A 22,398-nucleotide genomic window follows, 5' to 3' on the forward strand; every position below is an offset into this window, starting at 1 on the left:
GCCGAGTATTACGAAATTATGACGCCAAAAGGTGCTGAGAGAGAACATATCTTGGTGGGTGTGCGCCTCAAATGACGCATAGGATAGATATGGGTTAAATGCTACACTTCGAATCAGCCATGCTGGATTCAGTGACTCATACATTTGTTATGAGTCGGGTTCCGACACTGATATGCTTTATCACACCATCAAATCAAGCACACATAACCCGAGGCTAACAACATACACGTCAGCATGCCAGGTACGGTCGGATCATCAACCAACTGTGTTCCCATCACTGCGCCAGTAGAAGCTTTTTATTTCTTCGGGCGTCTCTTGAGCGCGCCTTGTGTTCGTTCATGACGTATATCGTAGCTGTTTATCATCTTCTACGCCCTTTGATCACCCGCCAAACCAGCATCTCCGAAAACTGACATCAGTCTTTCAATGGTGTCCGTCCCCGCATTCCCTCTTCCGCACATCCCATTTGTCACCTCCTCTACCAGTTCATCTTCATCTTCGCCTCCAACTCAGTGTGGAAGTCAGGCGTCTCCCTCAGCTCACTGCCAACAAACACATCCTCCCACCCAATCTCGCAGTCCCTCCCCTCCAAGATATCCCGATGCACACCAGCCGTTCCACCCAGCACAGCCGGCTTCCACTCGCCCTCCCTGACAGTCTTCAGCTCCATGCCTCTCCGGATCGGCTCTGCGATGCCGAACTGGCGCCTCAGCATCTCCATCTTCAACTTGTCCTGGGTCTCACGCCATTGCACAAGGCGGGCTTCGAGTGGGTGTGCAGACTGGAGCTCGACGGGTTTGGTTGATGAGGATGTGGCGGCGGGTGTTGTCTGGGCGAGGCGCGAGCGGAGATTATCGTGGACGCCGGGCGCAGAGGGCGCAGAGGTCTCGAGGGAGGTGGAGGTGGGGTGCGCCTTATGGGGCACGAAGCGGAGAGACTGGGGCGGTTAGTTATCGGCCATTTTCTTGAGCTGTTCTAGGGTACTGAAGCTCTGCGGGGAAGATACATACCATCTTGACGGTTCCCGTGAGTAGCGATCCTGCTGATGGCAAAGAGACTATTGATCAAAGTCGTCCCCGAGTGTTGATCTAGTAGCCGGGAAATTGGGACGAGCGAGTATCAAAGGTATAATGAGAACGTTAAAGGTTGCGGGAACGGTGGTCGTCGGCTTTGTGGGGAGGTGTTGTCGGAGCTCAGTAAGGCTACGATGTGACGCGCCGCCTAGCGTCTTGGCAGCATAGCTTCCCAAAGAGGTAGGCGGTGAGCAGCGTTGTACACTGCATGAGGAGTTCCCGTAGTGACATTTCAGATTATGTGCAGATCTGATGGCTGGGTGGTTATTGGAGCCCTTAGAGACACAATCATAGACCTAAGTGAGTGGACTAGGAAATAGGCCCAATTCTCCACAAGGAGCTGGGAGACTCATATGATAGAAATATCTAAATGGGTAAAATACTACTGAAAGGCACATCCCAAATCAGACATGCTCCTACCATTGATGCCACGCTCACCATAGCTGCCATGAGGAAATTCACCGCGTTGTTGTCCAGTATGTCATTCCCAACGGCAACCTTACGGCTTTCATGCTGTGGATCTCCAACAGCAGTCCCACTAGCTCCGGCTTTTTGCATGGTCCTCGTCACTTTGACCGACTCATCTAAGCTTGGGTCGACAGCCGAAGTCTTTGCAATCCCATCTTTGCCTTCTCCAGGGCCCACCTTGCTCCGAAGCTCAGCCGCAGGCTTGAAATGCATTGGGTGTCCATGGAGGAGAACCTTCCTTCCGCCTGCACCTTCCACGACCTTCCCAGAGTGTACGTCGATTACGCTAGCTTGGAGGACAGCCCCAAGGACTGAGTCCAAGATTGATCCGCCCAAGCCGGCGAGCGCCATAGCTAGTGTATAATTGACTTTGTCTCCAAGGGTCCAATTGTCGCAAAATGGAATGAGAAGCGTCGACGCAATCGCTATGATGAAGCCTCCGAGTAGTCCAGCGCTCAGTCCAGCCACGGATACTCCGCCATTTGTGCCAGGAGGAACGACGCGCCAGGGCGCTGTGACGAGACGAGGGTTCGATCGAGAAAGGATACCGAGTTCGGAGGACAATGTGTCGGCACATGTAGCAGCGTAATTGCTAGCAAATTGTGAGTGCATGAGATGAGAATTATCAGGCAACCGAGCTTACGCTACTATGCCTACGACAAGTACATCGCTTCCTCGCCGCCAGCACAGGTCATCCTTTGCATATGTGCCCTCCTTGTATAGTTGCCATGCGTGCAGCAGAATCAATATGGATGCTGTGAGTGAGTTCGCGAGAACTTGGATGTGGTTTCGGGAACCTTCCCCCGCCGGCGGCACCGTTGGCAGACTGTGTGAGCTTCGCTTTGATGTCATGTTTGACCTACGGTCATGTTAGCTTCTGTTACTGAATCACATATGTCTGAGTATTCACCTTCGTGGCGGAAGTCCCAGCTAGGAAGAACACCGCCAACAGCGCGAAGCACACACTCCATGGATGTATAGCGTGCACCACGGCTGTGATGAAAGCTGTAAGTATGCCGACCGGGGTGAGCGATTTTCTTGACCACGCTCTCAGAACTAGCGCGGCAATCGCTGGGACCGCAATAACAGGTTTCATATTTGCGTAGCAGCAGTCGTTGACGGGAGCTGGCGGCAAGAATTGCCTGTAAGCGACGGAGGATGTGTGGGATGACGCAGACAGCCTTATGGTCCTTGGCGGGGCTTGTATTTCCACCTCAGCTAATGGAGATTCAACTTGACGATAATCATACCGACCTCATCTCCTTTCTACGTGTCCATGTCCGAGCTTCGCATCCGCTTAAGCTTGCCAGGTCCACATTTTCACCGTTCAGAGTTGGGGGCCATGTTGCGCGACTCAACGCCAGGGTCTTCGATTTGCTACAGTAGCAACGCGCGTTTCTATAGGAAGACGTTAACAACGCGATCAATACGAACTTTTTTACCGGTCCCAACAGCTTGTAACCTAATCGCGATAACCTTGCGAGTTCAGAACAATCGTTCGCCAAGCTGAGTCTTGCATCAAGCGCGACTCAACGGTCGACACGGTTTGCGCATGTACTCGGGGTTAGCGCATTACTTATTTGGGCATGCATCGCGGGCTTCCGTGCGCTTCGCCCATTACAAAAGATCCACCATGGGCGTCGCAGCAGCGCCACCCTATGCCCTGCTTGCACAACGGCCTGCGGAAGATAGAATGCTTAATCGGTCCCCCCGCCCCAAGTGGGTGAGGCTGAGGCATCTTTCACGCTGAGCAGCCCCGAACAGGTATAGGTGTGGAGACACAAAGTAATGAGTGTATAAGATGCTGCTTGCAGTACGGACAAAGTCCAGTGCTCAGGCTACCATCCTTCAATTCGTCCTCTAATCTACATTCTTCTGCCGACGGGCCCGATTCCAATAGACCGAAGCCCACAACAATGGCATATCTGCTGTTCAAGTACATCAAACGGAGGGTCAAGGAGAGCAAGGCACGAAAAGAAGGTTTACCAACAACAGACGAGATTCACCTATCTCCATATGCATCGCCCCCATCAACGGCGGGCGACACAGCTCAAGATGCCCTGACTGGTGATGGGGCTGCCCCCACAAACCAAACATCCCACGTCACCAAGCCGCACCCCACAGAGAACCCAGTCGAACATGAGAGACTTCGACAAGAATCTAAGAGGATGGCAGCACGTCGTTGGAAGTTAATCCTCGGCTTGGTGCTTCCAAACTTCCTCGCCGCAGTCGATGTGACTATCGTAGCTCCAGCGATACCCCAGATCTCGTCGCATTTCAGTGAGTTGATTCTCTTGACCCAACCAGCATGTACTAATGATTCTAGATCACTTGAGTGGAAGCTTCAACTGGATTGTCGCCGCGTATACGCTCACCTTCACAACATTCGTCCCAGTATCAGGCCAGCTCGCCGATGTCTACGGAAGACATGGTGCTCTTCAATGGCAGATGTTTTGGATCATGATAGGCAGCGTATTCTGCGCATCTTCTGTCACGTGGGGGATGCTGCTGTTTGGACGAGCGTTACAGGGAATGGGAGCTGCGGGTATTCTGAATCTGACTCGCATCATCCTGTCCGATGGGATGAGTCTCGCGGACAACTCGAAAAACAACACTATCTTCAGTCTGATCAACGGCATCAGGTACGACAACGGCGCCTTTATTAGAAACCTTTGCTGACCCATAGTGTAGTTATGCCGTGGGCCCCATTCTTGGAGGCTACCTCGCTAACTCAAGCTGGCGCTACTGCTTCGTCGTTCCCATCCCCATCGCCTTCCTCTCCCACATCCTCATCTTCTTCCTCATGCGAAGTGAACTCAAGAAAGGTCGAGTCAACCTCCAACCCGGCGACTCCAGACGCACAGGCTACATCTCCGGCCTAGCTCAAATCGACTGGATTGGCATGATAACCTTTATCTTCGGCATCGGACTCATAATACTTGCCGTCCAATGGGGCGGAACCTCTTATGCCTGGTCGTCTGCCGCCACCATCGTCCCCCTCATCGTCGGCGGCATACTCGTGATCATATTCTTCACCCACGAGTACCTCCTCGGGCCCGGCCGCCTCATGGCGCGCATCTTCACCCGCCAAGTCGCCATGATCCCCTCGACACTATTCCGCAAGAAAGACGTCACGCTCCTTATGATCATCAACTTCTCTGCCGGCGTGTCGCTTGTCTCAGCTTTCTATTTTGTGAGTTACTACTGGCAGTTGGCAGAGGGCTACTCCTCCTCCAAAGCCGGCACCCAGCTCCTGTACTACACCCCTGGTCTCGGTGTGGGCGTATACACCACGCTCCTCATGTGCAACGTCTGGCCCAAGCAGACCTTCTATCCGCTCTTCATCGGGTCGATTGTCGAAGCCGTCGGTCTGGCCGCAATGACGTGGGCGATTTCTGCAAGAAACACTACTCTTGTTAGCGTCTTCCTAGCGGTCGCGGGAGCTGGCACGGCCTTCAGATTCATGCCTGTTGTGCTACACGCAGCGGGGATTTGGCCAAATCGCCTAGCAGCTATGCAGAGTGTGCTGAGCTTTACACTGCCGCTGGGCGAGACGCTGGGCATTTCGATGATGGGTGCAGTGTTCAGCAACAAGTTCGCGCAATACCTGCGCGCCATCGCTCCCGGGAATAGTTCTTCGATCAACGGCGGCTCGACGGGCCTTACGAGCCTCGACTCGCTGGCCAGTCTACCGCCTGCCGAACAGGAAGCTGTTCGCGACGCTGCTGCAAGGGCTATCATGTGGGGTTTCATCTCCGTGCTGCCCTTCGTAGGTCTCAGCATTGTGGCATCGGCGTTCTTGGGTAATGTGTGGATTGGGAATCCGAAGAAGGTAGCGGATGACGGCAAAGTGAAGAAAGAGGAGAAGAAGGGCATGGTCATGACGAGTCCGTTCTTGCTTGCTGTGTGTACTGGCAGTGTGCACTCGAATCGGAAGGAAGTCGATCCTGTGGCGGAGCAGCAGGAGGGGCTGCTCGAACGGGAGAAAGTGCAGGATGTTGAAGCTGCGGAGGTGATGCCTGCACAGGCGGCGCATATTAGAGGCGGGGAAGCGTAGAGGTAGATCTCGCGTGGACCAAGATTATTTCGTATGTTGTCTGATACCATGATAGACCTGCACCAGTAGAGTTTAAGTTATTGAATTTTCAATCCCCTAATCACTCATACATGTCTGGAGTTTGCTGCAACATGTAGTGTCAGAATAGAAGTTGCTGTTTTCATAGTTTGGTTGTCACTTGTTAATGTGGAGACGTTGACCGCACAAGTGGTGGCACACTGTATTGACATTGTCTTCGGAACCATTGAGCACTGAATATCCAAAAAGTGATCTAACACCATCGAGTGTCGAAATAAACAACTGATGCAGAATGGTATGAAACTCCCGACTCCGGTGGTATGGCAAAATCAAGACTTCGTAACTTCTTTAAACAAGACCGAGTTGTAGGGAGTCAACCTCTGGTATATGTTGCAAAAGTGAATGCTAAATGGCTGTGTGCGTCGGTCCGCAGCTTCGGCATGCCGTTCGCCAAGGAACAGGATGCGTCGCCTGAGCCGACTTCCTTCCAAGATAAGGCGTCCTCGGGTGAACCCGCTTAAATGAAGGAATCGCAATGAGCGAGCGAAGTAACACGCCGATCTCAATGAGGCCGGGCGTGACTGTTCAATTGTAATTCCGCGTCTCGGTCGCAGCATCAGCGTCGCGCTGCGCTCGGTTCTCGTATGCGGCTTGCTGCAGCGTCTGATTGCGTGTCTGCTTCTTCTGCTCGTCGAGCTTCTTTGCCAGGTCTCCCGTCACGGGCTTGCTCGCACGGGCCTGGTGATAGCAATGCATCCGTCAGCTACATCTCCTCGCGCTCACATCCAAGCCGTAACGGTCATCGGCTTCACCACGTTCTTCGGCTTTACACTACGCACCTCTGCTGCTGCCGCGGCCGCTGCTTTGGGATCCTCTGCGCCATCACTGCCTCCAGCGCCGCCTACCGTACGTCCTGGTCCCGTCACCTTGGGCTTCGCACTAGGACCACCTGCACTGACGGCGCTTGCGGGGATGGATGCCTTGGTCGCGGGTGTAGGGGCTGAAGCCAGAGTGCGACCGGCGCCCTGGAAGTTGTCCTCCTTGGACGATTTGCCGCAAAGGTTGCCCATGGTTGTAGGGAAGGGTGTGGAGTTGGCGAATGGGCGCCGGGCGGAGGTGACAGACAGCCGGGCTGGGCGCGCGGGGTCTTATGTCTTGCAGCTTCACTGCGCACGGAAGCCGCTGGGGATGAGTGCTAATGTAAGACCCTCCATTGTGTGCGCGTCTCTTTCTTGCCGTCTGCCGCGCATGCGCAGAGGGATATCTGCCACGTCGACTTCTTCAAGAAGACGAGAGTGCATGTTTTGTCCGCAAACGATGGAGTGGTCGCGTGCAACGAGGCAGCGAAGCAAGCGTCCAATGGAAAAGGGAAGTAAGCCGATTAGTCAGTGCACCTGACCAACGGAATCAACTCTTTGCGCCGCATTCACTACCACGCGACAAACTACCATTACACCTTTGAAAGACATTTTTTTCTCAAAACTTCGTGGAGAACTGGCGGGACACCAGTCTTTCACCTTTATACCGACCTTACTGCACTCTTATGTTCGGTGGGGAAACCGCGTTGCACTGTATTGCGTCTTTGCGCAACCGAGCACCTTGATGTCCGGAACGCAGCTTGTATGACCTTCATTTTTCCTTCCCCTCAGTCTGTCTCAAGCCCCTCCAACAGCGTCGGCATGGCTCACGCATATCAAGGAAACGACCGCGACTCGGCATACGGCGACGACGACAACCTCTTTTTTCCGGATCCTATGTTCGCCTTGCCCGCGCCGCTGGCAGGTTCAAAGCGCGATGTGAACAATGTCATACTGACAGATCCCAAATCTGCGGGCCTGGGATTGGCCGCGGAAACGGGTACTTGGGCTGAGCATGGTGACCCAAGTGCCCAAAGAACTCGCAATCCCAAGCCCGGTTGTCCTTCCTGTGAAGACGGGCGCCCGTCAAAACGGAAGGCTTCGGCCGTCAAAGTAGGCGAGTACCACAATGTTGCCGCCAACCAAGCCATCTCGAACTCGGACCAGCAGTTCCCGGACCTGTGCTTCGAGCAGTTCTGCCAAGGATGCGATCTGGACACCGCATCGTGTAACTCTCCCTGCGCTTTGCCATGCCCTGGTGATGAACAGTGCTCCGAAGAGGACGCATGCTATGACCCTCATTGTGAGGAATCAGTATGCAGCGACAACTGTGCTGATCCCGAATGCACAAAGATAGACGGTGTCGACGATCCATGCTTCTGTCAGAAGTGCGAGGCTCCGCCTTGTCCGCTCGGAGATCCAAATAGTGAATGTCACTTCGCTCACACAGCACCCACCACTGCTGGCACCATCTACTGTTACGACAACACACGATGTCACTTCCAGGAGGGACAGCATGGATTTGATTCTCACCTGTCTGGATATGAGACATACCCATGTTACTCCCAGGCTCACGACACACTGAACCATTGCCATGGAGCAGTACCAACTACTTCCACCGTGGCTACACCCGTATTGTCGCCCGGCAATCTTACTTCCACCGAAAGTGCTTTCAGCAGCCACCCGTCTCCGGCGCCAAATCATATCGTTGGTACATCGTGCTACCTGAACATTCCCGGAGAGCATTGTCACATTGACAACTCGTGCTGCCACGGTGAATCCAGGGCATGTGGCGACTGTACCACCGCTCCACAAGAACATCTCGACCTTTGGAATGCTTCCATAGCCGAAGGTAACGGTCTGGCGAACAACTTCTTGAACTTCGGGCTCCAGTCGAGTCAACCGAGCACCGCGTTCTCTCTTGCACCTTCAGCTCCTGGTATGAACATGTTCGACAACCATCTGACCAGCCCTTTATACGGGTTCAATGATACCACTTGGCTTCTTCCGCAATCGCACTACTCAGATGCATTCCAGAGCGTGGGGCCCAAGAACCCTAAGGTTGACTTCGACATATCAGCTGCGCGGCTTGAACCCAAGCCTGAATTGACCGGAAGCGCTACGGATGCACAGTCCTGCGTCTGCAGATGGCAACATGCCCCCGGCCTCCTCTGTCTCGCCGCCTTCCCCGACGCCTCCGCCCTCCACGCCCACATCAAAGCCACCCACGTCGACAACTGCGCCCAGTGCGTCTGCCAGTGGGAGAACTGCGAAGCCTCCTCCAAAGACTTCAAGCAGCGCTCCAAGCTCTCGCGGCACCTCCTCGCGCACGCCGGCCACCGCCCCTACGCATGCAGCTTCAAAGACTGCAACAAGACCTTCGCTACCAACCAAGCGAAGGACAACCACGAGCGCACCCACACGGGCGAGCGCCCATATGTCTGCGATAGGTGCGGATACACCACGACGACGCACACGCAGCTGCAGACGCACATCTCCGCGCTGCACGAAGGGAAGAAACCGCACAAGTGCCGCTTCTGCGACTTCTCGTGCGCGGACAGCTCGAATTTGAGTAAGCATGAGCGCACGCATCAGGTAAGCCCCCTCAACGGTGTCCACTCCATCATCAAGCTGACGCAATGAGTAGACTTTACGCCCCTACCGCTGCCCGCAGCCGGGGTGCACATTCAAGCCCGACTGCCGCTGGGAGAATCTGAAGCGACACCTACGCCGCTCGGGACACTGTCCGCAGCTCTTAGTCGAAGGCAGCGACGAGGCGAAGACGTACCGCGAGGGGGTGAAGCGTGAGACGGAGGAGTGGAATAAGCGTGCCGGCGAGGGCGAGATAGTCAAGATGGGAAGGCGGAAAGGTCGTGGGACGTAACCCCCTTCCATCTGAACAGACATGGAAATGCGGCGGATGAGCTCGGAAGCATGTCGAGGGCCTTGGTCTCCTTTCGCGTGTTTCCTGAAATGTCTCTTTTGGCAAGGAAGTAGGCTGGAATGAATTGGTGGGAGATACCCCGATGATTGACGAAGGTATACGTTAAGTTAACGAACGGCCTGCTATGCGCACGTGGCGACAGGGTTGCGAGCCACGCCCCTTTCATGCCCTACGCTACCTCCTTGTATATACACATACTTTTATGACAACCATACCATTACAACGACTAAGATGAAGCATAAGCACGCGCCCCTTACAAATCTTCCGACTCGTCGGAGAAGCCGAGCAGTGGTATTAATGTCGTGGAACCCGTTCGCATAGAGCCAGTGCATCGCCGCGGCCAGTGCTCCTTTCCAGCATCCGGTACTCTGCGCAGCGCGTTTCGCACCCGCCGCATGAAGAAACGCGTCTCGCAATTTGGACATGCCTGTCTTGGCGGCGCTCCTATTTTGGCATCTTACCATCCACTTGATATACTAAGAGATGGGTTATGATAATCGAGATAAGAAACTTGCAATGGCGCGATGGTGTAGAACTGGTTTGTAAACTGTTGTGCGTATCTTGCACGTATAAGCAGTCACACAGACATACAAGCAGAGTTCAAGATAAACTGTACAATTCCCCATTCGTTGATTATTTATCCAATGCTACCAACCCATCATCGTTTCCACAACCTCATTCATCGCCTACTAAGCCAGCAGCTTCAAAAGCCGCACCCAGCCACCTGCCTGCTACTCAAATCCCAACCGCTACCATCTTTTCCCCAACCAGTCAACACCTTAGAAATGAAAAATGGGTAAGATGCTTCAAACTTCCACGCAACACAGAGTATTTACAGAATGTGTCGCAAGTGCCACAAACAGCCATCCCAGCTATGTATACTCCTTGCTTTTCATCCCCTTTCAATCCTGAATTATATGAGAGCTCGATCAGCCCGGAGGCGAGAGCAACGAAGCAAAAGGAACTGCCCGGCAAAACGCCAGGTTCGGGTATAGAACGAAAGCCGCACTGGGTGAGAAATAGTGAAGGAACAATAGTCTCGACCGTGAAGTTGTTGTGTTGTCGGCGTGATTATGGTGTAATGAGTGAGAGTGGTGGGCGGTAATGGCGAGGGAGCGAAGGCGCAAGATTAGCGTCGTGTGTGTGTTTATCAGAGAATGTGATGCGCGATATCGCGCTGTGTAGTTGTGGTTGAAAGAGCGTATTAAACAGTATCCGCCCGCCAATCTACCGTTTATCTAAGGAGAGTAAGAAGAAGAAATCGTTACGTCGGAGGAGTGTGCTTTGAGGTATTATGATTACGTAACGTTTGTCGAGACGACGGATTCGATGCCATGAAAGTGTGTTGAGCGATGCAATGCGAAGTGCCAATGGGGTATGCGGTCCGCGACGTGAACGGGTATCAAGAAGCCTCAGATGTCAAATCGGAAATCGGGTCCAAATCAGTAGCCATCATCGTATCGCATTATATTCGGGTGGTGAGTTGACCAGCGTGCTTGAGCCGGAGGAAGTGGGAGGCGCCGGATTAATTTTCGGACGCAAAGAGGATTGCGGAGGTCGTGATTTCGAGTATCTTGAGGGGAAGGACGAAAGAGGTTCCACCGAGATAAGCTCGATCAGAGGAGCTGATGACAGTGAAGCAGAAGAGACAACTATAGATGTCAACAAGCTACGAAACAGGCATTAAGGACTGGGAGGACGCCGGTCACCTCCACTGCCTCCACCCGTGTCCGTGCTGTCTCCTTCTATTGTTTTGCGCCAATGCTGCGGAAGGCACACGCAAACCAACGGAAACGCCTTGATCTCGCTATCGCTCTCTATGCGAGATTTGCGACTTCCGTTGCTAACGCCAGAGTCGCGTTGAAGTGCTCTCCGCGCCTCCCATTCGTCTGTTGTCTCAGTGAGCCTCACACCTGTCGCCCATCCATCGTCCCAGATGCCGACGACTTTAAGCATGTCTCCGCGCTCTAGTTCGAACTCGTCGTTGGCACGAGGCTGATACGCCCAAAGAACAGCGACCGTGTCGTTCGGGTGAATGTCATCCTGAGAGTAGTAATCCTTGAAGAATTGAAGTTGTTCGGATTGACCTGAAGCGATGCCTTCAGGACTTGAGTAACTCCGGTCGGGGTCGGAGGCTGAGTGGGGTGACGAGTGACCACTAGCCATGGCCAACGCAGAGTGGCTAGACAGAGACCCGTCGCGCTTGGGCAGGTTTGCTGCTCCAAGGTAGGCGCGGTGTGATTCTGGGGAGTCATAGGGGTCAAGTCTGTCGTGAAATACACCCGCGCGGGGAGAGCTGTACCGATCCGAAGAGCTTGAACCTTCTAGGGCTGACATCCGAGCGACTCGTGCGCCAGGTACAATGGTAGGCGGAGGCGAATGTCCGTCTCCTCCATAGGTCATCGGTGGTCCTATAGCTGCTTGGCGAGTGGGAGATGGGGTGTTCAATATGCTGTTTTGCTGGCTCTGTTTGCGTTTCCGAGCAAAAATGCAACCACCGATGATCAATCCAAGGAGAACAGCCGCTCCGACAATGGATCCGATAACGATACCAGCAATAGCTCCTCCAGACAGGCCAGAAGCCCCACCTGCCGCAGCGGATGTGGAACTGGTGGGGGCAACAGTGGCTGTGGTAGTAAACAGAGGTGGCATTGTCGTAGTGGTAGGTAGCTGTACTCCTACACAGCGAGACTCGACATTGGAATTGACACAGCACGAATCCGTCGCATTCTGGGAGCTAGACGCGCAGAACGCACAAAGACCGGGCAGATTCGACGCGAAGCCACATTCGTCCGGCTCATTGTCAACAGCCGGGGTGCATTTTCCGCTCAAAGATTTGGCTGCATGCTGACACCGATCGGAGTCGCTTCGGATCTGGTCGTTTGCGTTGTTCCCTGGAGTGCCGCAGAAAGCTGGGGTAGATATTATATCCTGCTCACTGATGGCGAATTGGGCCTATCGGAGATTAGCATAAGCATAGCATGAAACCGTACGGGGCAGGTGCTTACACATGAATCGGCACATAATGTTGCGACCGAATTGGAGTCTTCGTTGCAGTTCGAAAGCGAAGCCTGAACAATGGCATTGCAGAGGAATGAGGTCGTGAACCGGGCATAGAGGTTCGTCGTGTTTGTTAGGCTGACATTGGAGCAGCCCAGGATGTCGACGTATCTGTGCAACCAGTCAGCATCCACCGGCCAGCGGCGACAGAGCCCACGTACTTGTCTTGTACATAAGCGGTGCTTATGTAGTCTTGCATTCGACTATCAAAAGACTCTACATCTGATACGAATGAGAGGAAGGGGCTGAAAGCAGGATCGGTTAGCATGCAGATAACACGAATCTGACGTGAGGTTACACGTACAAATCGCCAATGCTAGTACTGATCGAAGCATTGCTGAAGGCCGGGCACGTGGTCGAGCCTTGCAGCGAGACACAGGATTGCGCGGTGGTAGCAGGTAGCGTGGCAGCGAGAAGGGCGACGGCGAGCGATGTCCTCGAGATGCGCGGTTGGTTCTGGTGTTTACGCTCGGGTCGACGGTCATTGAGCGGTCGTTGCCCCCTGGTGCAACGGTCGGAGGAGGGCGCGCGATTGTCCATGGTGAGAGGCACTCCGGGCGAGAGGGTATGTACGTGGACGAGGGCGCAATGGGCACGTCTGGCGGAGGTTTGGCGGCCAGCAACAGACGCGCGGTTTTACGATTCCATGCGTGGCAGCGAAGCTGTTCGGGGGTCCAGTGCGGGTATATATTCGCGTGACAGATGCAGGCCCTGGTGGCTTGTCGCTGCGGGCTTCAGGCGGACGAGTGGGCGGCGCAGGTCGCAAGAGAATGAGCGACTCCGGGGTAAGAAGCTGCAACGCTGGCCGTGGAGGAGGGGAGGAGCATGGGGGCGCTCGCGCAGAAGAGGCTGTTCTCGGCAGGCACTCAGCGAGGAAGGACGGAATAGCGCAGGCCAGGGTCCGCGCCAGCCACCGGGGTCGCCATTGGCTGCTCATGCTTCTGGGAAATGAGAGCGACGGCCTAAAATTATCGATCATAGTCGCCTCGACGCTACGACGACGTTTCAGGCCTGGCTCAGAGCCCTCGCTGCTTCATCTTTTGCGGCTCTGATGGATCATCGCTGTCGGGGACGCGGACGCGGACGCATCGAGCCGTGGTGGCCCTCAGAGAAGCACTCAGGTACACAGCGACAATCACCAGCGGCCCCTCGCACAGACTCGCGGCCGCGGCTGCTTGCTCCGCCGGATGCGCGAGTCGTAGATAGCTGTGCCTGGTCAGCGCTTGCAGCTTGTTTGTTTAGAAAGCACTGCATCGACGCGCCCTACATGCTCGACTCCACATCCGTATCTGACTTGCGTCGACAAATCTGGCCTCGTGTCAATCACGGCAGATGTCCTCCATCCAACAATGGCTGGACAAATCCCCCACAGCCAAAGTCTCATGCGAGCAAGAACCCTTGCGCATGCTCAACGGGACCTTGCAGGGATAAACGATTGTGCAACGCGCAATCGCCATTGAGCTCCCTCACATGGGCCAGGGGTTTCTTTGTACTCATTGTTCTCCGTACCGAGCATCTTGCGTGTCATACACATCTCACCCAATCTGACTGGCCCACAAACGTTTCCTCTTCTTGACAGCCATGATAACGAACATCCTCGGAGTTGGACCGCCTAACCTCAAATCGCTAGCGGAGCGCCAGACGCTAACTCGCAACGAGCCGCAGCCGTCCAGTGCCGATCCGGGGCTTTCCCCGTGCTTGCATGGCGATTGGAGCTGAAGACCATCGTGAGGTTTCGATTGCACTTCAGAGTATCACCGAGCGATGCGTCGACGCCAGTTGTAGAGGTCGGCGCAACGTGTCCAGGGTATGCTTGTATGCTCCGATGCGTTCATTGTCCTCACAGCGAGCTGCTAACCGCGTTGCCATTTATCCAGAGCCAAAATTGGACTCGAGCTCTGCGCGGTTGGTAGATGTATTTGAAAGAGACGGCTGTGGATATCCCGTTTTGACACGGAAGGCTGTTTGTCGTCGTGCAGGCGGCAGTGGCTGCGATCTGGGAGGTGTGCGGTCTGTATTACGTTTGTGGTTCCTGTTCCTCTTCATGCATTCCAGCGCCAGACCCCTGTCACCTAAGCGAGCAACTCAGCACGCGAAGAGGCGGACTGGCGATCAATGGGACGTCCATTTACGATCAAGTTGAGAGTCCCTACTTCAGCCGAACTGGTGTTCACCCTCGCCCATCGCAGTGCCCAGGCACCATGCTTTAACGTGACTTCCTAAAGTGGCAGCGTTGTTCCTACTTCAATTTACCCGCATTGCGAACCATCCCAACTGTCCTTGGTACGCGCAAGCTCTACCACAGTATGATCCTCGCTACGACCTCGGATCTTGCCAGTGTATCAATAGCATTCTCTCCGCTATCGAAGCGGCCCTCTGCCCCGCTCTGGTATACCGCCGCCTCGGCGGGGCATTCCGTGCGACCTCAGACATCCTTCGTTTGAGCCTTCGAGCGACTACGAGGCGTCCATCGACGATTTTGCACGATTCGACGTCCACAAGTCCCACAATGACGAATATCCTTCTGTCAAACGGAAGCACTACGTATCTTTCCAAACCTTCCACCAAAAGAGTAATACATTTAGCCGATATCAGAACATCGTCCGCCCGCGTTCACGATACCATGTTCAGAAAACGACCGGCCCTAGAGACTGCGGCCTCGAGGCCTTGCAGATACGGCCCGCAGCATCGATCATACGCGGTTGCATGCAGTCACCGCTACCAAACTCAAGGCAGTTTCTTCACCGTTCTTACGTTCTGAACTTCTTTAAGTAATGGAACAGAAGCACTTCTCTAAGTCGGGGTATCAACGCTACAGATACCGTTCGCCTCTTCACAAAACTGGAAGGCAGCAAAGTATCTCTTAACGAAGATGTACGCAAAGACCAATGCTATTGGTCCATGGCTTCCCCCCACCATTGCTCACTAGATTCGTACAATGAAGTAGATCCGGATCCCAGACACTCAGTGTGAAACAGCAAAGACAATCCAATCGGAGGAAGGGTACGGCCCCCAATGAGGCTGCCAGGCACACCTGCATACCCCGCCTCACGTCTATTTGCCGAGCAGCAAAAGACACACTGAAACCTTTGGTCTACGTCAGTCTCTGTGCAGAAGTACGTCCTAAGCTGACGACGCCTTTGATCGCATAGACTTCTTACAACACAATGTACAGCATAGTCTCGAATACAGAAGATATTCTTCCTACTCACTCTCAACATCAGATCTTGGACCGTGTGGAAACCCGCCGCGTCTACTGTATCGCTTGTGTCACAGCCTCACCAATCAACACGAACAACTGCCCGACTTGACAGACGCAGGTCCTACCCTGTCCTCCCAACATGCCGCACTGACAGTCTGACATGTCGACCCCGCCTCTACACCAAAACCCAGGGATTCGGATAGATAGCCGCCGCCAAGAACTGCACCTCTTCGGATGTTCGCCGTCCCGGCCCAGAGCGCTAACATGATCTATAACCATCGTCGCTTTTCATCTCAGCGGTCGGTTTCTGGTATATTGTCTTGCCATTTTCGCTGTGCTGTCCTATTTTCAGATCTTTCGCTATTGTTTCGATTGAGTAAAGGTAGAATACAGAGGCCCGGCAATGTGCAGTACGAGAATAGAAGTGGTATCTGAATGAGCCGGAAAAGAGTGATGAGAGGCGTTCCAACTTCTAATCTTGGTATAGCATCTACTACTTTTGGTTTATTCTATTAAAAGTCCAACTGACTGCCTTTTTGGGGTCTGCTTGCACAAGTAGTGAGACGGTGGTACGAATGGTGGGTAAGTGATGATATAAAGCTATACTGTCATAAGCTAAGGACATAATGAATGAACAGAGGCTTTTCTGCAGTCATCGTTCCATGCCAACAAACAAATCGTGCCGATAGCGTTCTACTATCGACAACACAAGCAGCTTAGCTCAAGAAAAGCAAGCTGAAGTATCTCACAGGCTACTTCCCTCCCATAGACCCGCACACTCACTATCGTCTATGCAACACCAATTCAGACGCTTTCTTATCCGAATCCTTTTCTTCGTGCTCGTCTTCAGTCCCAACCTCCTTCCCCTCCTCTAACACATCTTCCTTCCCGCGAACACCCTGATATACAATCCACTCCCTCCCCGAACTCGGCGGCGCAAAGTTGATCCCAATCCACCCATCTATATCTTTCCAGTAGTCCGCTTTCATAAGTCCTTTTTCTCTGTCGCATATGTCGTCGACGAGGCGACCCAGCCTATCCTTGTCATTCTTCGCGTCACACCACTTCACCCTAAGATGCGGGGAAGTCATCAGGCGAAAATCTACGTCTTGCAGAGCTATGGTCGCCTGGTCGTGTCCGTAGGGTATGATACTGATGGCGAGGAGGCGTAAGCTAGAAAGCGCGATGTTGAAGGTGGAGAGGAAGCTGCGCAGGTGGGAGACTGTGAGCAGGGTCTTCGGTATGAGGCCGCGATTCGATTTGGAAATAACCGCGATGTCCGTGTGGTATAGCTCTTCAGCTGCGGCGGAGTATTCCGCGAAGACGATGCGTATCAGGGAGGCGTTGTGCGGACCGATATGCTCGCTGAACCGCTTGGAGAAGTTGTTGGGTCGGTTGCAGATCTCGCCGAAGTCGAAGATGTTTTCACCGTAGAGGACTTGTACGCCTTCGTCCCGGCACATCTTGCAGGTTAGGAGGATGTTGATGTACATTCTCTTTTGCTGTTTGGTTGCTTTGCGGGGCCCGCGCCAGCTTGGCAGGACGCGGTTGTCTGTGACTAGCAGCTCGAAGTACACGGCCATGCGAAGCTCGACTGGGAGAGCTAAGAAGGGGAATATGTCGGCTTGTCTGTCGGGCTGTTGGCTCCTGATCTCCATCGCCTCCTGGCGATACTGGAACATGGCGGCCGCGCGCCATGCTGCACGTGTGAGGCGAGGCGATGGCTTTCGGTGAGTGCGCGTTGGAGTGCGCGGCGGACTTTGGTCAAAGACTATTATCTGAGCGCGGGGCTGACCAGCGATTTTGTGCTGCGAGTCTTTGAGAGCGATCTGGGTGCGTCGCGCATTCTTCTTTGGTGGCGTGGATGCAGTGGAGGAAGGAACTTTGGTTTTCGTAAGCAGCGAGTGTAGCCTCGCCATGCGAATCTCTTCAGGCTCACCATCCGGCTCACCCACATCTTCCTCGTGTAGTCCGGACATCTTCTAACGGGGCTGATGCTAGCGATCGTGACTCCAATAGGTTGCAAAGCGACCGTTGACGTTGACGTTGACGTTGACGTTGATGTTCATGAAACGCTACCTAAGTAAAGGACTTGTAGAAAGAAGCTTTTGTCACGGGACGAAGAGTTCACCTGGGCAGTACGGTCGCCATCGTATATGTATCGCAGTGATGTACCTTGACCACCCTTAGCACTAAAGTTGTTCCTAATATCGACGCTAAGGGTAGCCAATTTCCTTGGGCAGTGGAGGGCTAATGCCTTTTAGTGTTCACCGGCCAAGGCTGCAACTAGGCTGCAACACGCGCCTACTGCTTCCAGAAGTTGTTAATCAGAGCCGGGCCGAGTTGATGGTAGATATACGAGCATTAAGGTCCGACAGTGCTTGTGGTGCTACACGGGCGCGCAATGTAAGGTCGGTGCCAATTCGTGTTGGAAGTCGCGCCGCGTCTGCACAGCGCGGGTCTAGCGCGTTTTGACGCGACAGGACGGGGTCTGACAGCTGCTGTGCAACGCATCCTCTCGCTACTTGTGATAGGCATATGAGTATTCCCACCGCACAGGCTTGGGTTGTACTGTCTTCAAGCACTATGCTGAGGTTGGGAATCCGGTTGATGTATTGTGGGGAAGGGATACCTAGTCCCGCAATTACCTAGCAAAACCCGTTACTCTAACCTGCTACGATCGGCTCCGTGCTAGCCGTCGGCGGAAATACAGCCGAAGCAGAACAAACATACACCAACCCACAAATGTTCAGGCCGGTACTCCTAGTCCTTGTCCGATGATCAATTGATTTTCCCCTCTTCCTGCAAGTGCCGCCCGCAGGTCAACAACGGTCTTCCTTAGCCATGTAACTGTAGCGCTGCTATTGCACACTTGGGATCAATTACATCATACGAGGAAGCACCCGGAAAGACGGTGTGGTCAAGGATGTATCGGGCGATATATATCGTGAGCGCTACCGTGATGATAGCGTTCCTGCTTTCTGATTGCTACTTCGTGTTCAAGGATTCGTCCTTTGACAGGTCCACGAATATGTTTCGCAAAAGTTTGCAGACCGTGTTGGCATCAGCCTCTTTAGCATCAATAGCATACAGTCAGCAAGTGCTGGATCTAGGTACAGTCGACTGGACACTGACCAGTCCTAACTTTTCGTACATTTCCGTACCTGGCAAGGTACCGTCACAAGTGCATCTGGATCTACGGGAGGCGCAGGTTAGTGTTATGTTCAGCGGAACGGGCTACGCTAAACCTATCAGGTCATTGGGGACCCATTGTACGCTTTGAATGAGTTCAATCTTCGATGGATCACGTATTCGAACTGGACTTACTTTTCAGCACCTTTAGATTTGTGAGTTCATCGCCAAAGTTGAAGCGGGTCATGACAGCTTACAGCATGCAGGCAGAAGAACGCGAGTTCTACATGGCTAGTATTCAACGGTCTCGATACTTTCACGAGCATAGAATTTTGCGGTCAGCACGTGGCAGCGACCAATAATCAGTTCAGGCAGTATTACTTCGACGTCTCAGACTTGTTAGAATCCTGCGATAGTCCAGTTCTAAGCATCGACTTCGGAAGTGCTCCAATAATTGCGAACGCTACACGAGCAATTCCCGGCCAAGAGAGTAGGTCAAATCACAATCTGAGAACGTATTCCACTAACCTTCACAGCCTGGCCATTTGGTGTGCAGCAGTTGTATGAATTCCCGAACAGAGAATACATTCGAAAAGAGCAGAGCGACTTTGGCTGGGACTGGGGTCCTGCCTTTGCACCCGCAGGCATTTGGCAGCCGGCATTCGTTGTGCAGCTACCGCCACAGAATGTCTATGTTCGCAATACGCTTGTCGATATCTACCGCGAAGGACAACACAACTTCTATGCTCCGGATCAAACAAAGGATTGGGTTCTCAACGCAAGCGTCGACTATCTTGGATCGTTACCTTCAGGAGTGAATGTTCAATATACGATATCAAGTGGAGACGGCGATGATTTGCTGACTGGATCGCTCGCGAATGTCACCTCTGAGGATGGAAGAATCACAGGGAGCACATCAGTACCAGACAGCGCTGTGGAACTTTGGTGGCCGGTTGGCATGGGCCAACAGCAGCTATACAATCTGACTTTGAACATTGTGGATAGCAGTAACACGACGGTGGTGACCGTGACGAAGCGGATTGGTTTCCGTACAATCTTCAATAATCAAACACCGATCTCGCAAGAGCAGCTGGACCTTGGAGTGGCTCCTGGTGGCAACTGGCACTTTGAGATAAATGGTAAATGATTATGGAATATCCAACCAACACGAAAACATATACTAACGGATGCACCAGGACACGAATTCTACGCGAAAGGCTCGAACTTTATTCCACCGGACCCATTCTGGCCCACCGTGACGGAACCTCGGTTGCGTCAGCTGTTTGACAGTGTAATTGATGGCAACCAGAATATGTTACGAGTCTGGTCATCTGGAGCGTATTCTCCTGACTTTATGTACGATCTCGCGGACGAAATGGGTATCTTGCTGTGGAGTGAATTCGAGTTTGGCTGTGCGCTTTACCCGGTTAACGAAGAGTTCTTGGAGAATGTGGCACATGAGGTAGAGTATCAGGTCCGCAGGGTGAACCACCATCCTTCCCTTGCCTACTGGGCTGGAGGTAACGAGCTGGAGAACCTGGAGCTCCCGACAGTCAACAAGACGGCACCCGATGAATACCCACGATATCTGGCTGAATACGAAACACTCTTCCTCGACACCATCGTGCCAATAGTCCTTGGGAACACAAGGAGCATTTCATATTCTCCATCAAGCACCACGAATGGCTGGCAGAGTCTTGACTTCTCCAAAAGCCAGCCGATGACACAACGTTATGAGAACCTCACGGAAGGATCAATCTACGGCGACACAGATTTCTACAATTACAACTTCAGCCAGCTAGGAAACTTCTCCAGATACCCGGTCGGCCGCTTCGCGAACGAATTCGGCTATCACAGCATGCCTTCCTTGCAGAGCTGGCAACAAGCCGTCGCGCCCGAAGACCTTTTCTTCAACTCTTCCGTCGTCATGCTGCGCGACCACCACCCACCCGCAGGCGGCGTAAACATATCCAACTTCTACAACGCCTCCATCGGCCAAGGACAGATGACCATGGCCGTCCAGCAATGGTACCCTGTGCCAGACAAGACCGACTCACTAGCAAACTTCTCCGCCTGGTGCCACTCCACGCAGATCTTCCAAGCCGAATTCTACAAGTTCCAGATCGAGTTCTACCGCAGGGGGAGCGCGCTTCCAGAGCGCCAGCTAGGCTCGCTGTACTGGCAGCTCGAGGACCAGTGGCAAGCGCCTACATGGGCGGGCATCGAATACGACGGCAGGTGGAAGGTGCTGCACTACGTCGCAAAGGACATCTACAAGCCTGTCGTCATCTCAGCATATCGCAACGTGACGACCAACGACTTCGAAATCTGGGTTATCTCAGACTTGTGGTCGGCAGTCTCGGCGGAGGTCAATCTGGCGTGGTACGACTGGTCCGGCAACAAACTCAACATCAGTATGGATGCTGCAACGAACGTGTCCGTCGGAGCGATAAACGGCACGAAGATTGTGTCGTCCAATCTCGATACTATCCTCCAGGGTCGGGATCCCTCGGACGCAATTCTCCGGCTAGACGTCTCAGCCCAGGGCTCCCTGCCCAACTCCAATGCCACGCAAACGTTCACGCACACAAACTGGTTCCATCCCGCGCCGCTCTCGAGCTCGAACCTCACGGATCCAGGCCTTGAGCTGAGCCATAGCAACGACACTTTCACCGTCAAAGCAACCAGTGGAGTCGCGGCGTTCGTGTGGTTAGATTACCCTGGTGGAGCGGTTCTCAACTTCGAGGACAACGGGTTCTGGCTCGCGAAGGGGGAGGAGAAGGAGGTGGGGTATAAAGTGAAGAGTGATACTACGGGAGGGGGATGGAAAGATGGGGTGACGGTGAGGAGTTTGTGGAATAATACGCTGGCGGAGGGGTACTAGAGGGGGGAGGTCGTCGAGAGTAGATACTAATGGGGTCACGAGTTAATGATCTTTTCGGTATTTCTGGCTCTTCTGTTGTGGAGGAGAGAGTTCGTTTGCGTCGTAGTCCATTTGAATCTAATGTGACGGTTAAGAAGTGAGTAAGCGCGATTTCACGCCAGCCTTCCGTTGTTACAACTTTAGCCACAACAACTTGGTAACTCTCTTGCGGACTTGATATCATGGCCTGCCAGTCCGCTGGCCGACTGAATTGACATCAATGCAATCAGCTAGCCTAAAGTCGAGATGTTGGCGTGGTGAACGGATCCAGTGTTTGAGGCAATGAGCGGGTTTCGGAGTGAGGGCATGAGAGAAAGTGGCTTCTCGTATAAACCCAGCATATCAACCACTCCAGTAGCCTTCTCAGTAACGAATCATCAGGCTTTAACCACGTTGCATGCATTGCTGTATCGTTTCGCAATGATACTCATATCTCTCTCGCAGTACATTGACGTTGTACAGAGCCCTACTGCGCGTCCACAGTACCCTACCATGGCCATCAGGGTTCTCTTACCTGTACGCCAACGTGTCAATACAGACATGCCCAACCTATGAGATGAAAAGTATGAAGAGCCTAGAAGCATACGAAGGGAGCTTGGCATGCTGAGTTGTGCATTGCATTGAGTGCATTGCTTTGTTATACGACATGGAGATGTTTGGCACA

General features: G+C 53.4%; 8 protein-coding genes across 8 annotated transcripts; 3 read left to right on the plus strand and 5 right to left on the minus strand.

The window, feature by feature from the left end:
* Positions 1–478: 478 nt before the first annotated feature.
* Positions 479–1,013, minus strand: N0V89_006217 (uncharacterized protein; the record flags this gene model as incomplete). Its single annotated transcript, XM_056214987.1, has 2 exons — positions 479–937; positions 1,011–1,013. The coding sequence occupies 2 exons, from the start codon at positions 1,011–1,013 to the stop codon at positions 479–481; spliced, it is 462 nt and encodes a 153-aa protein (XP_056072254.1).
* A 426-nt stretch (positions 1,014–1,439) lies between these two features.
* N0V89_006218 (uncharacterized protein) lies at positions 1,440–2,637 on the minus strand (the record flags this gene model as incomplete). Its single annotated transcript, XM_056214988.1, has 4 exons — positions 1,440–2,133; positions 2,185–2,296; positions 2,358–2,400; positions 2,452–2,637. 4 exons carry the CDS (start codon positions 2,635–2,637, stop codon positions 1,440–1,442), a joined length of 1,035 nt encoding a protein of 344 aa, XP_056072255.1.
* An 820-nt stretch (positions 2,638–3,457) lies between these two features.
* N0V89_006219 (uncharacterized protein) lies at positions 3,458–5,598 on the plus strand (the record flags this gene model as incomplete). The annotated part of the gene is made up of 3 exons (XM_056214989.1): positions 3,458–3,821; positions 3,868–4,183; positions 4,233–5,598. The coding sequence occupies 3 exons, from the start codon at positions 3,458–3,460 to the stop codon at positions 5,596–5,598; spliced, it is 2,046 nt and encodes a 681-aa protein (XP_056072256.1).
* A 603-nt stretch (positions 5,599–6,201) lies between these two features.
* Positions 6,202–6,686, minus strand: N0V89_006220 (uncharacterized protein; the record flags this gene model as incomplete). The annotated part of the gene is made up of 2 exons (XM_056214990.1): positions 6,202–6,343; positions 6,400–6,686. The coding sequence occupies 2 exons, from the start codon at positions 6,684–6,686 to the stop codon at positions 6,202–6,204; spliced, it is 429 nt and encodes a 142-aa protein (XP_056072257.1).
* Positions 6,687–7,295: 609 nt separating this feature from the next.
* SUR1 (zinc-finger protein) lies at positions 7,296–9,116 on the plus strand (the record flags this gene model as incomplete). The annotated part of the gene is made up of 2 exons (XM_056214991.1): positions 7,296–7,701; positions 8,320–9,116. The coding sequence occupies 2 exons, from the start codon at positions 7,296–7,298 to the stop codon at positions 9,114–9,116; spliced, it is 1,203 nt and encodes a 400-aa protein (XP_056072258.1).
* Positions 9,117–11,100: 1,984 nt separating this feature from the next.
* On the minus strand, positions 11,101–12,429 carry N0V89_006222 (uncharacterized protein; the record flags this gene model as incomplete). Its single annotated transcript, XM_056214992.1, has 2 exons — positions 11,101–12,329; positions 12,426–12,429. The coding sequence occupies 2 exons, from the start codon at positions 12,427–12,429 to the stop codon at positions 11,101–11,103; spliced, it is 1,233 nt and encodes a 410-aa protein (XP_056072259.1).
* Positions 12,430–16,461: 4,032 nt separating this feature from the next.
* N0V89_006223 (uncharacterized protein) lies at positions 16,462–17,658 on the minus strand (the record flags this gene model as incomplete). The annotated part of the gene is made up of 1 exon (XM_056214993.1): positions 16,462–17,658. One exon carries the CDS (start codon positions 17,656–17,658, stop codon positions 16,462–16,464), a length of 1,197 nt encoding a protein of 398 aa, XP_056072260.1.
* A 1,413-nt stretch (positions 17,659–19,071) lies between these two features.
* Positions 19,072–21,695, plus strand: N0V89_006224 (uncharacterized protein; the record flags this gene model as incomplete). The annotated part of the gene is made up of 3 exons (XM_056214994.1): positions 19,072–19,105; positions 19,348–19,950; positions 20,008–21,695. 3 exons carry the CDS (start codon positions 19,072–19,074, stop codon positions 21,693–21,695), a joined length of 2,325 nt encoding a protein of 774 aa, XP_056072261.1.
* Between the last annotated feature and the right edge of the window lie 703 nt (positions 21,696–22,398).

The sequence above is a fragment of the Didymosphaeria variabile genome (assembly GCF_027946475.1).
Source record: "Didymosphaeria variabile strain IMI 356815 chromosome Unknown scaffold_4, whole genome shotgun sequence".
Lineage (NCBI taxonomy): Eukaryota > Fungi > Ascomycota > Dothideomycetes > Pleosporales > Didymosphaeriaceae > Didymosphaeria > Didymosphaeria variabile.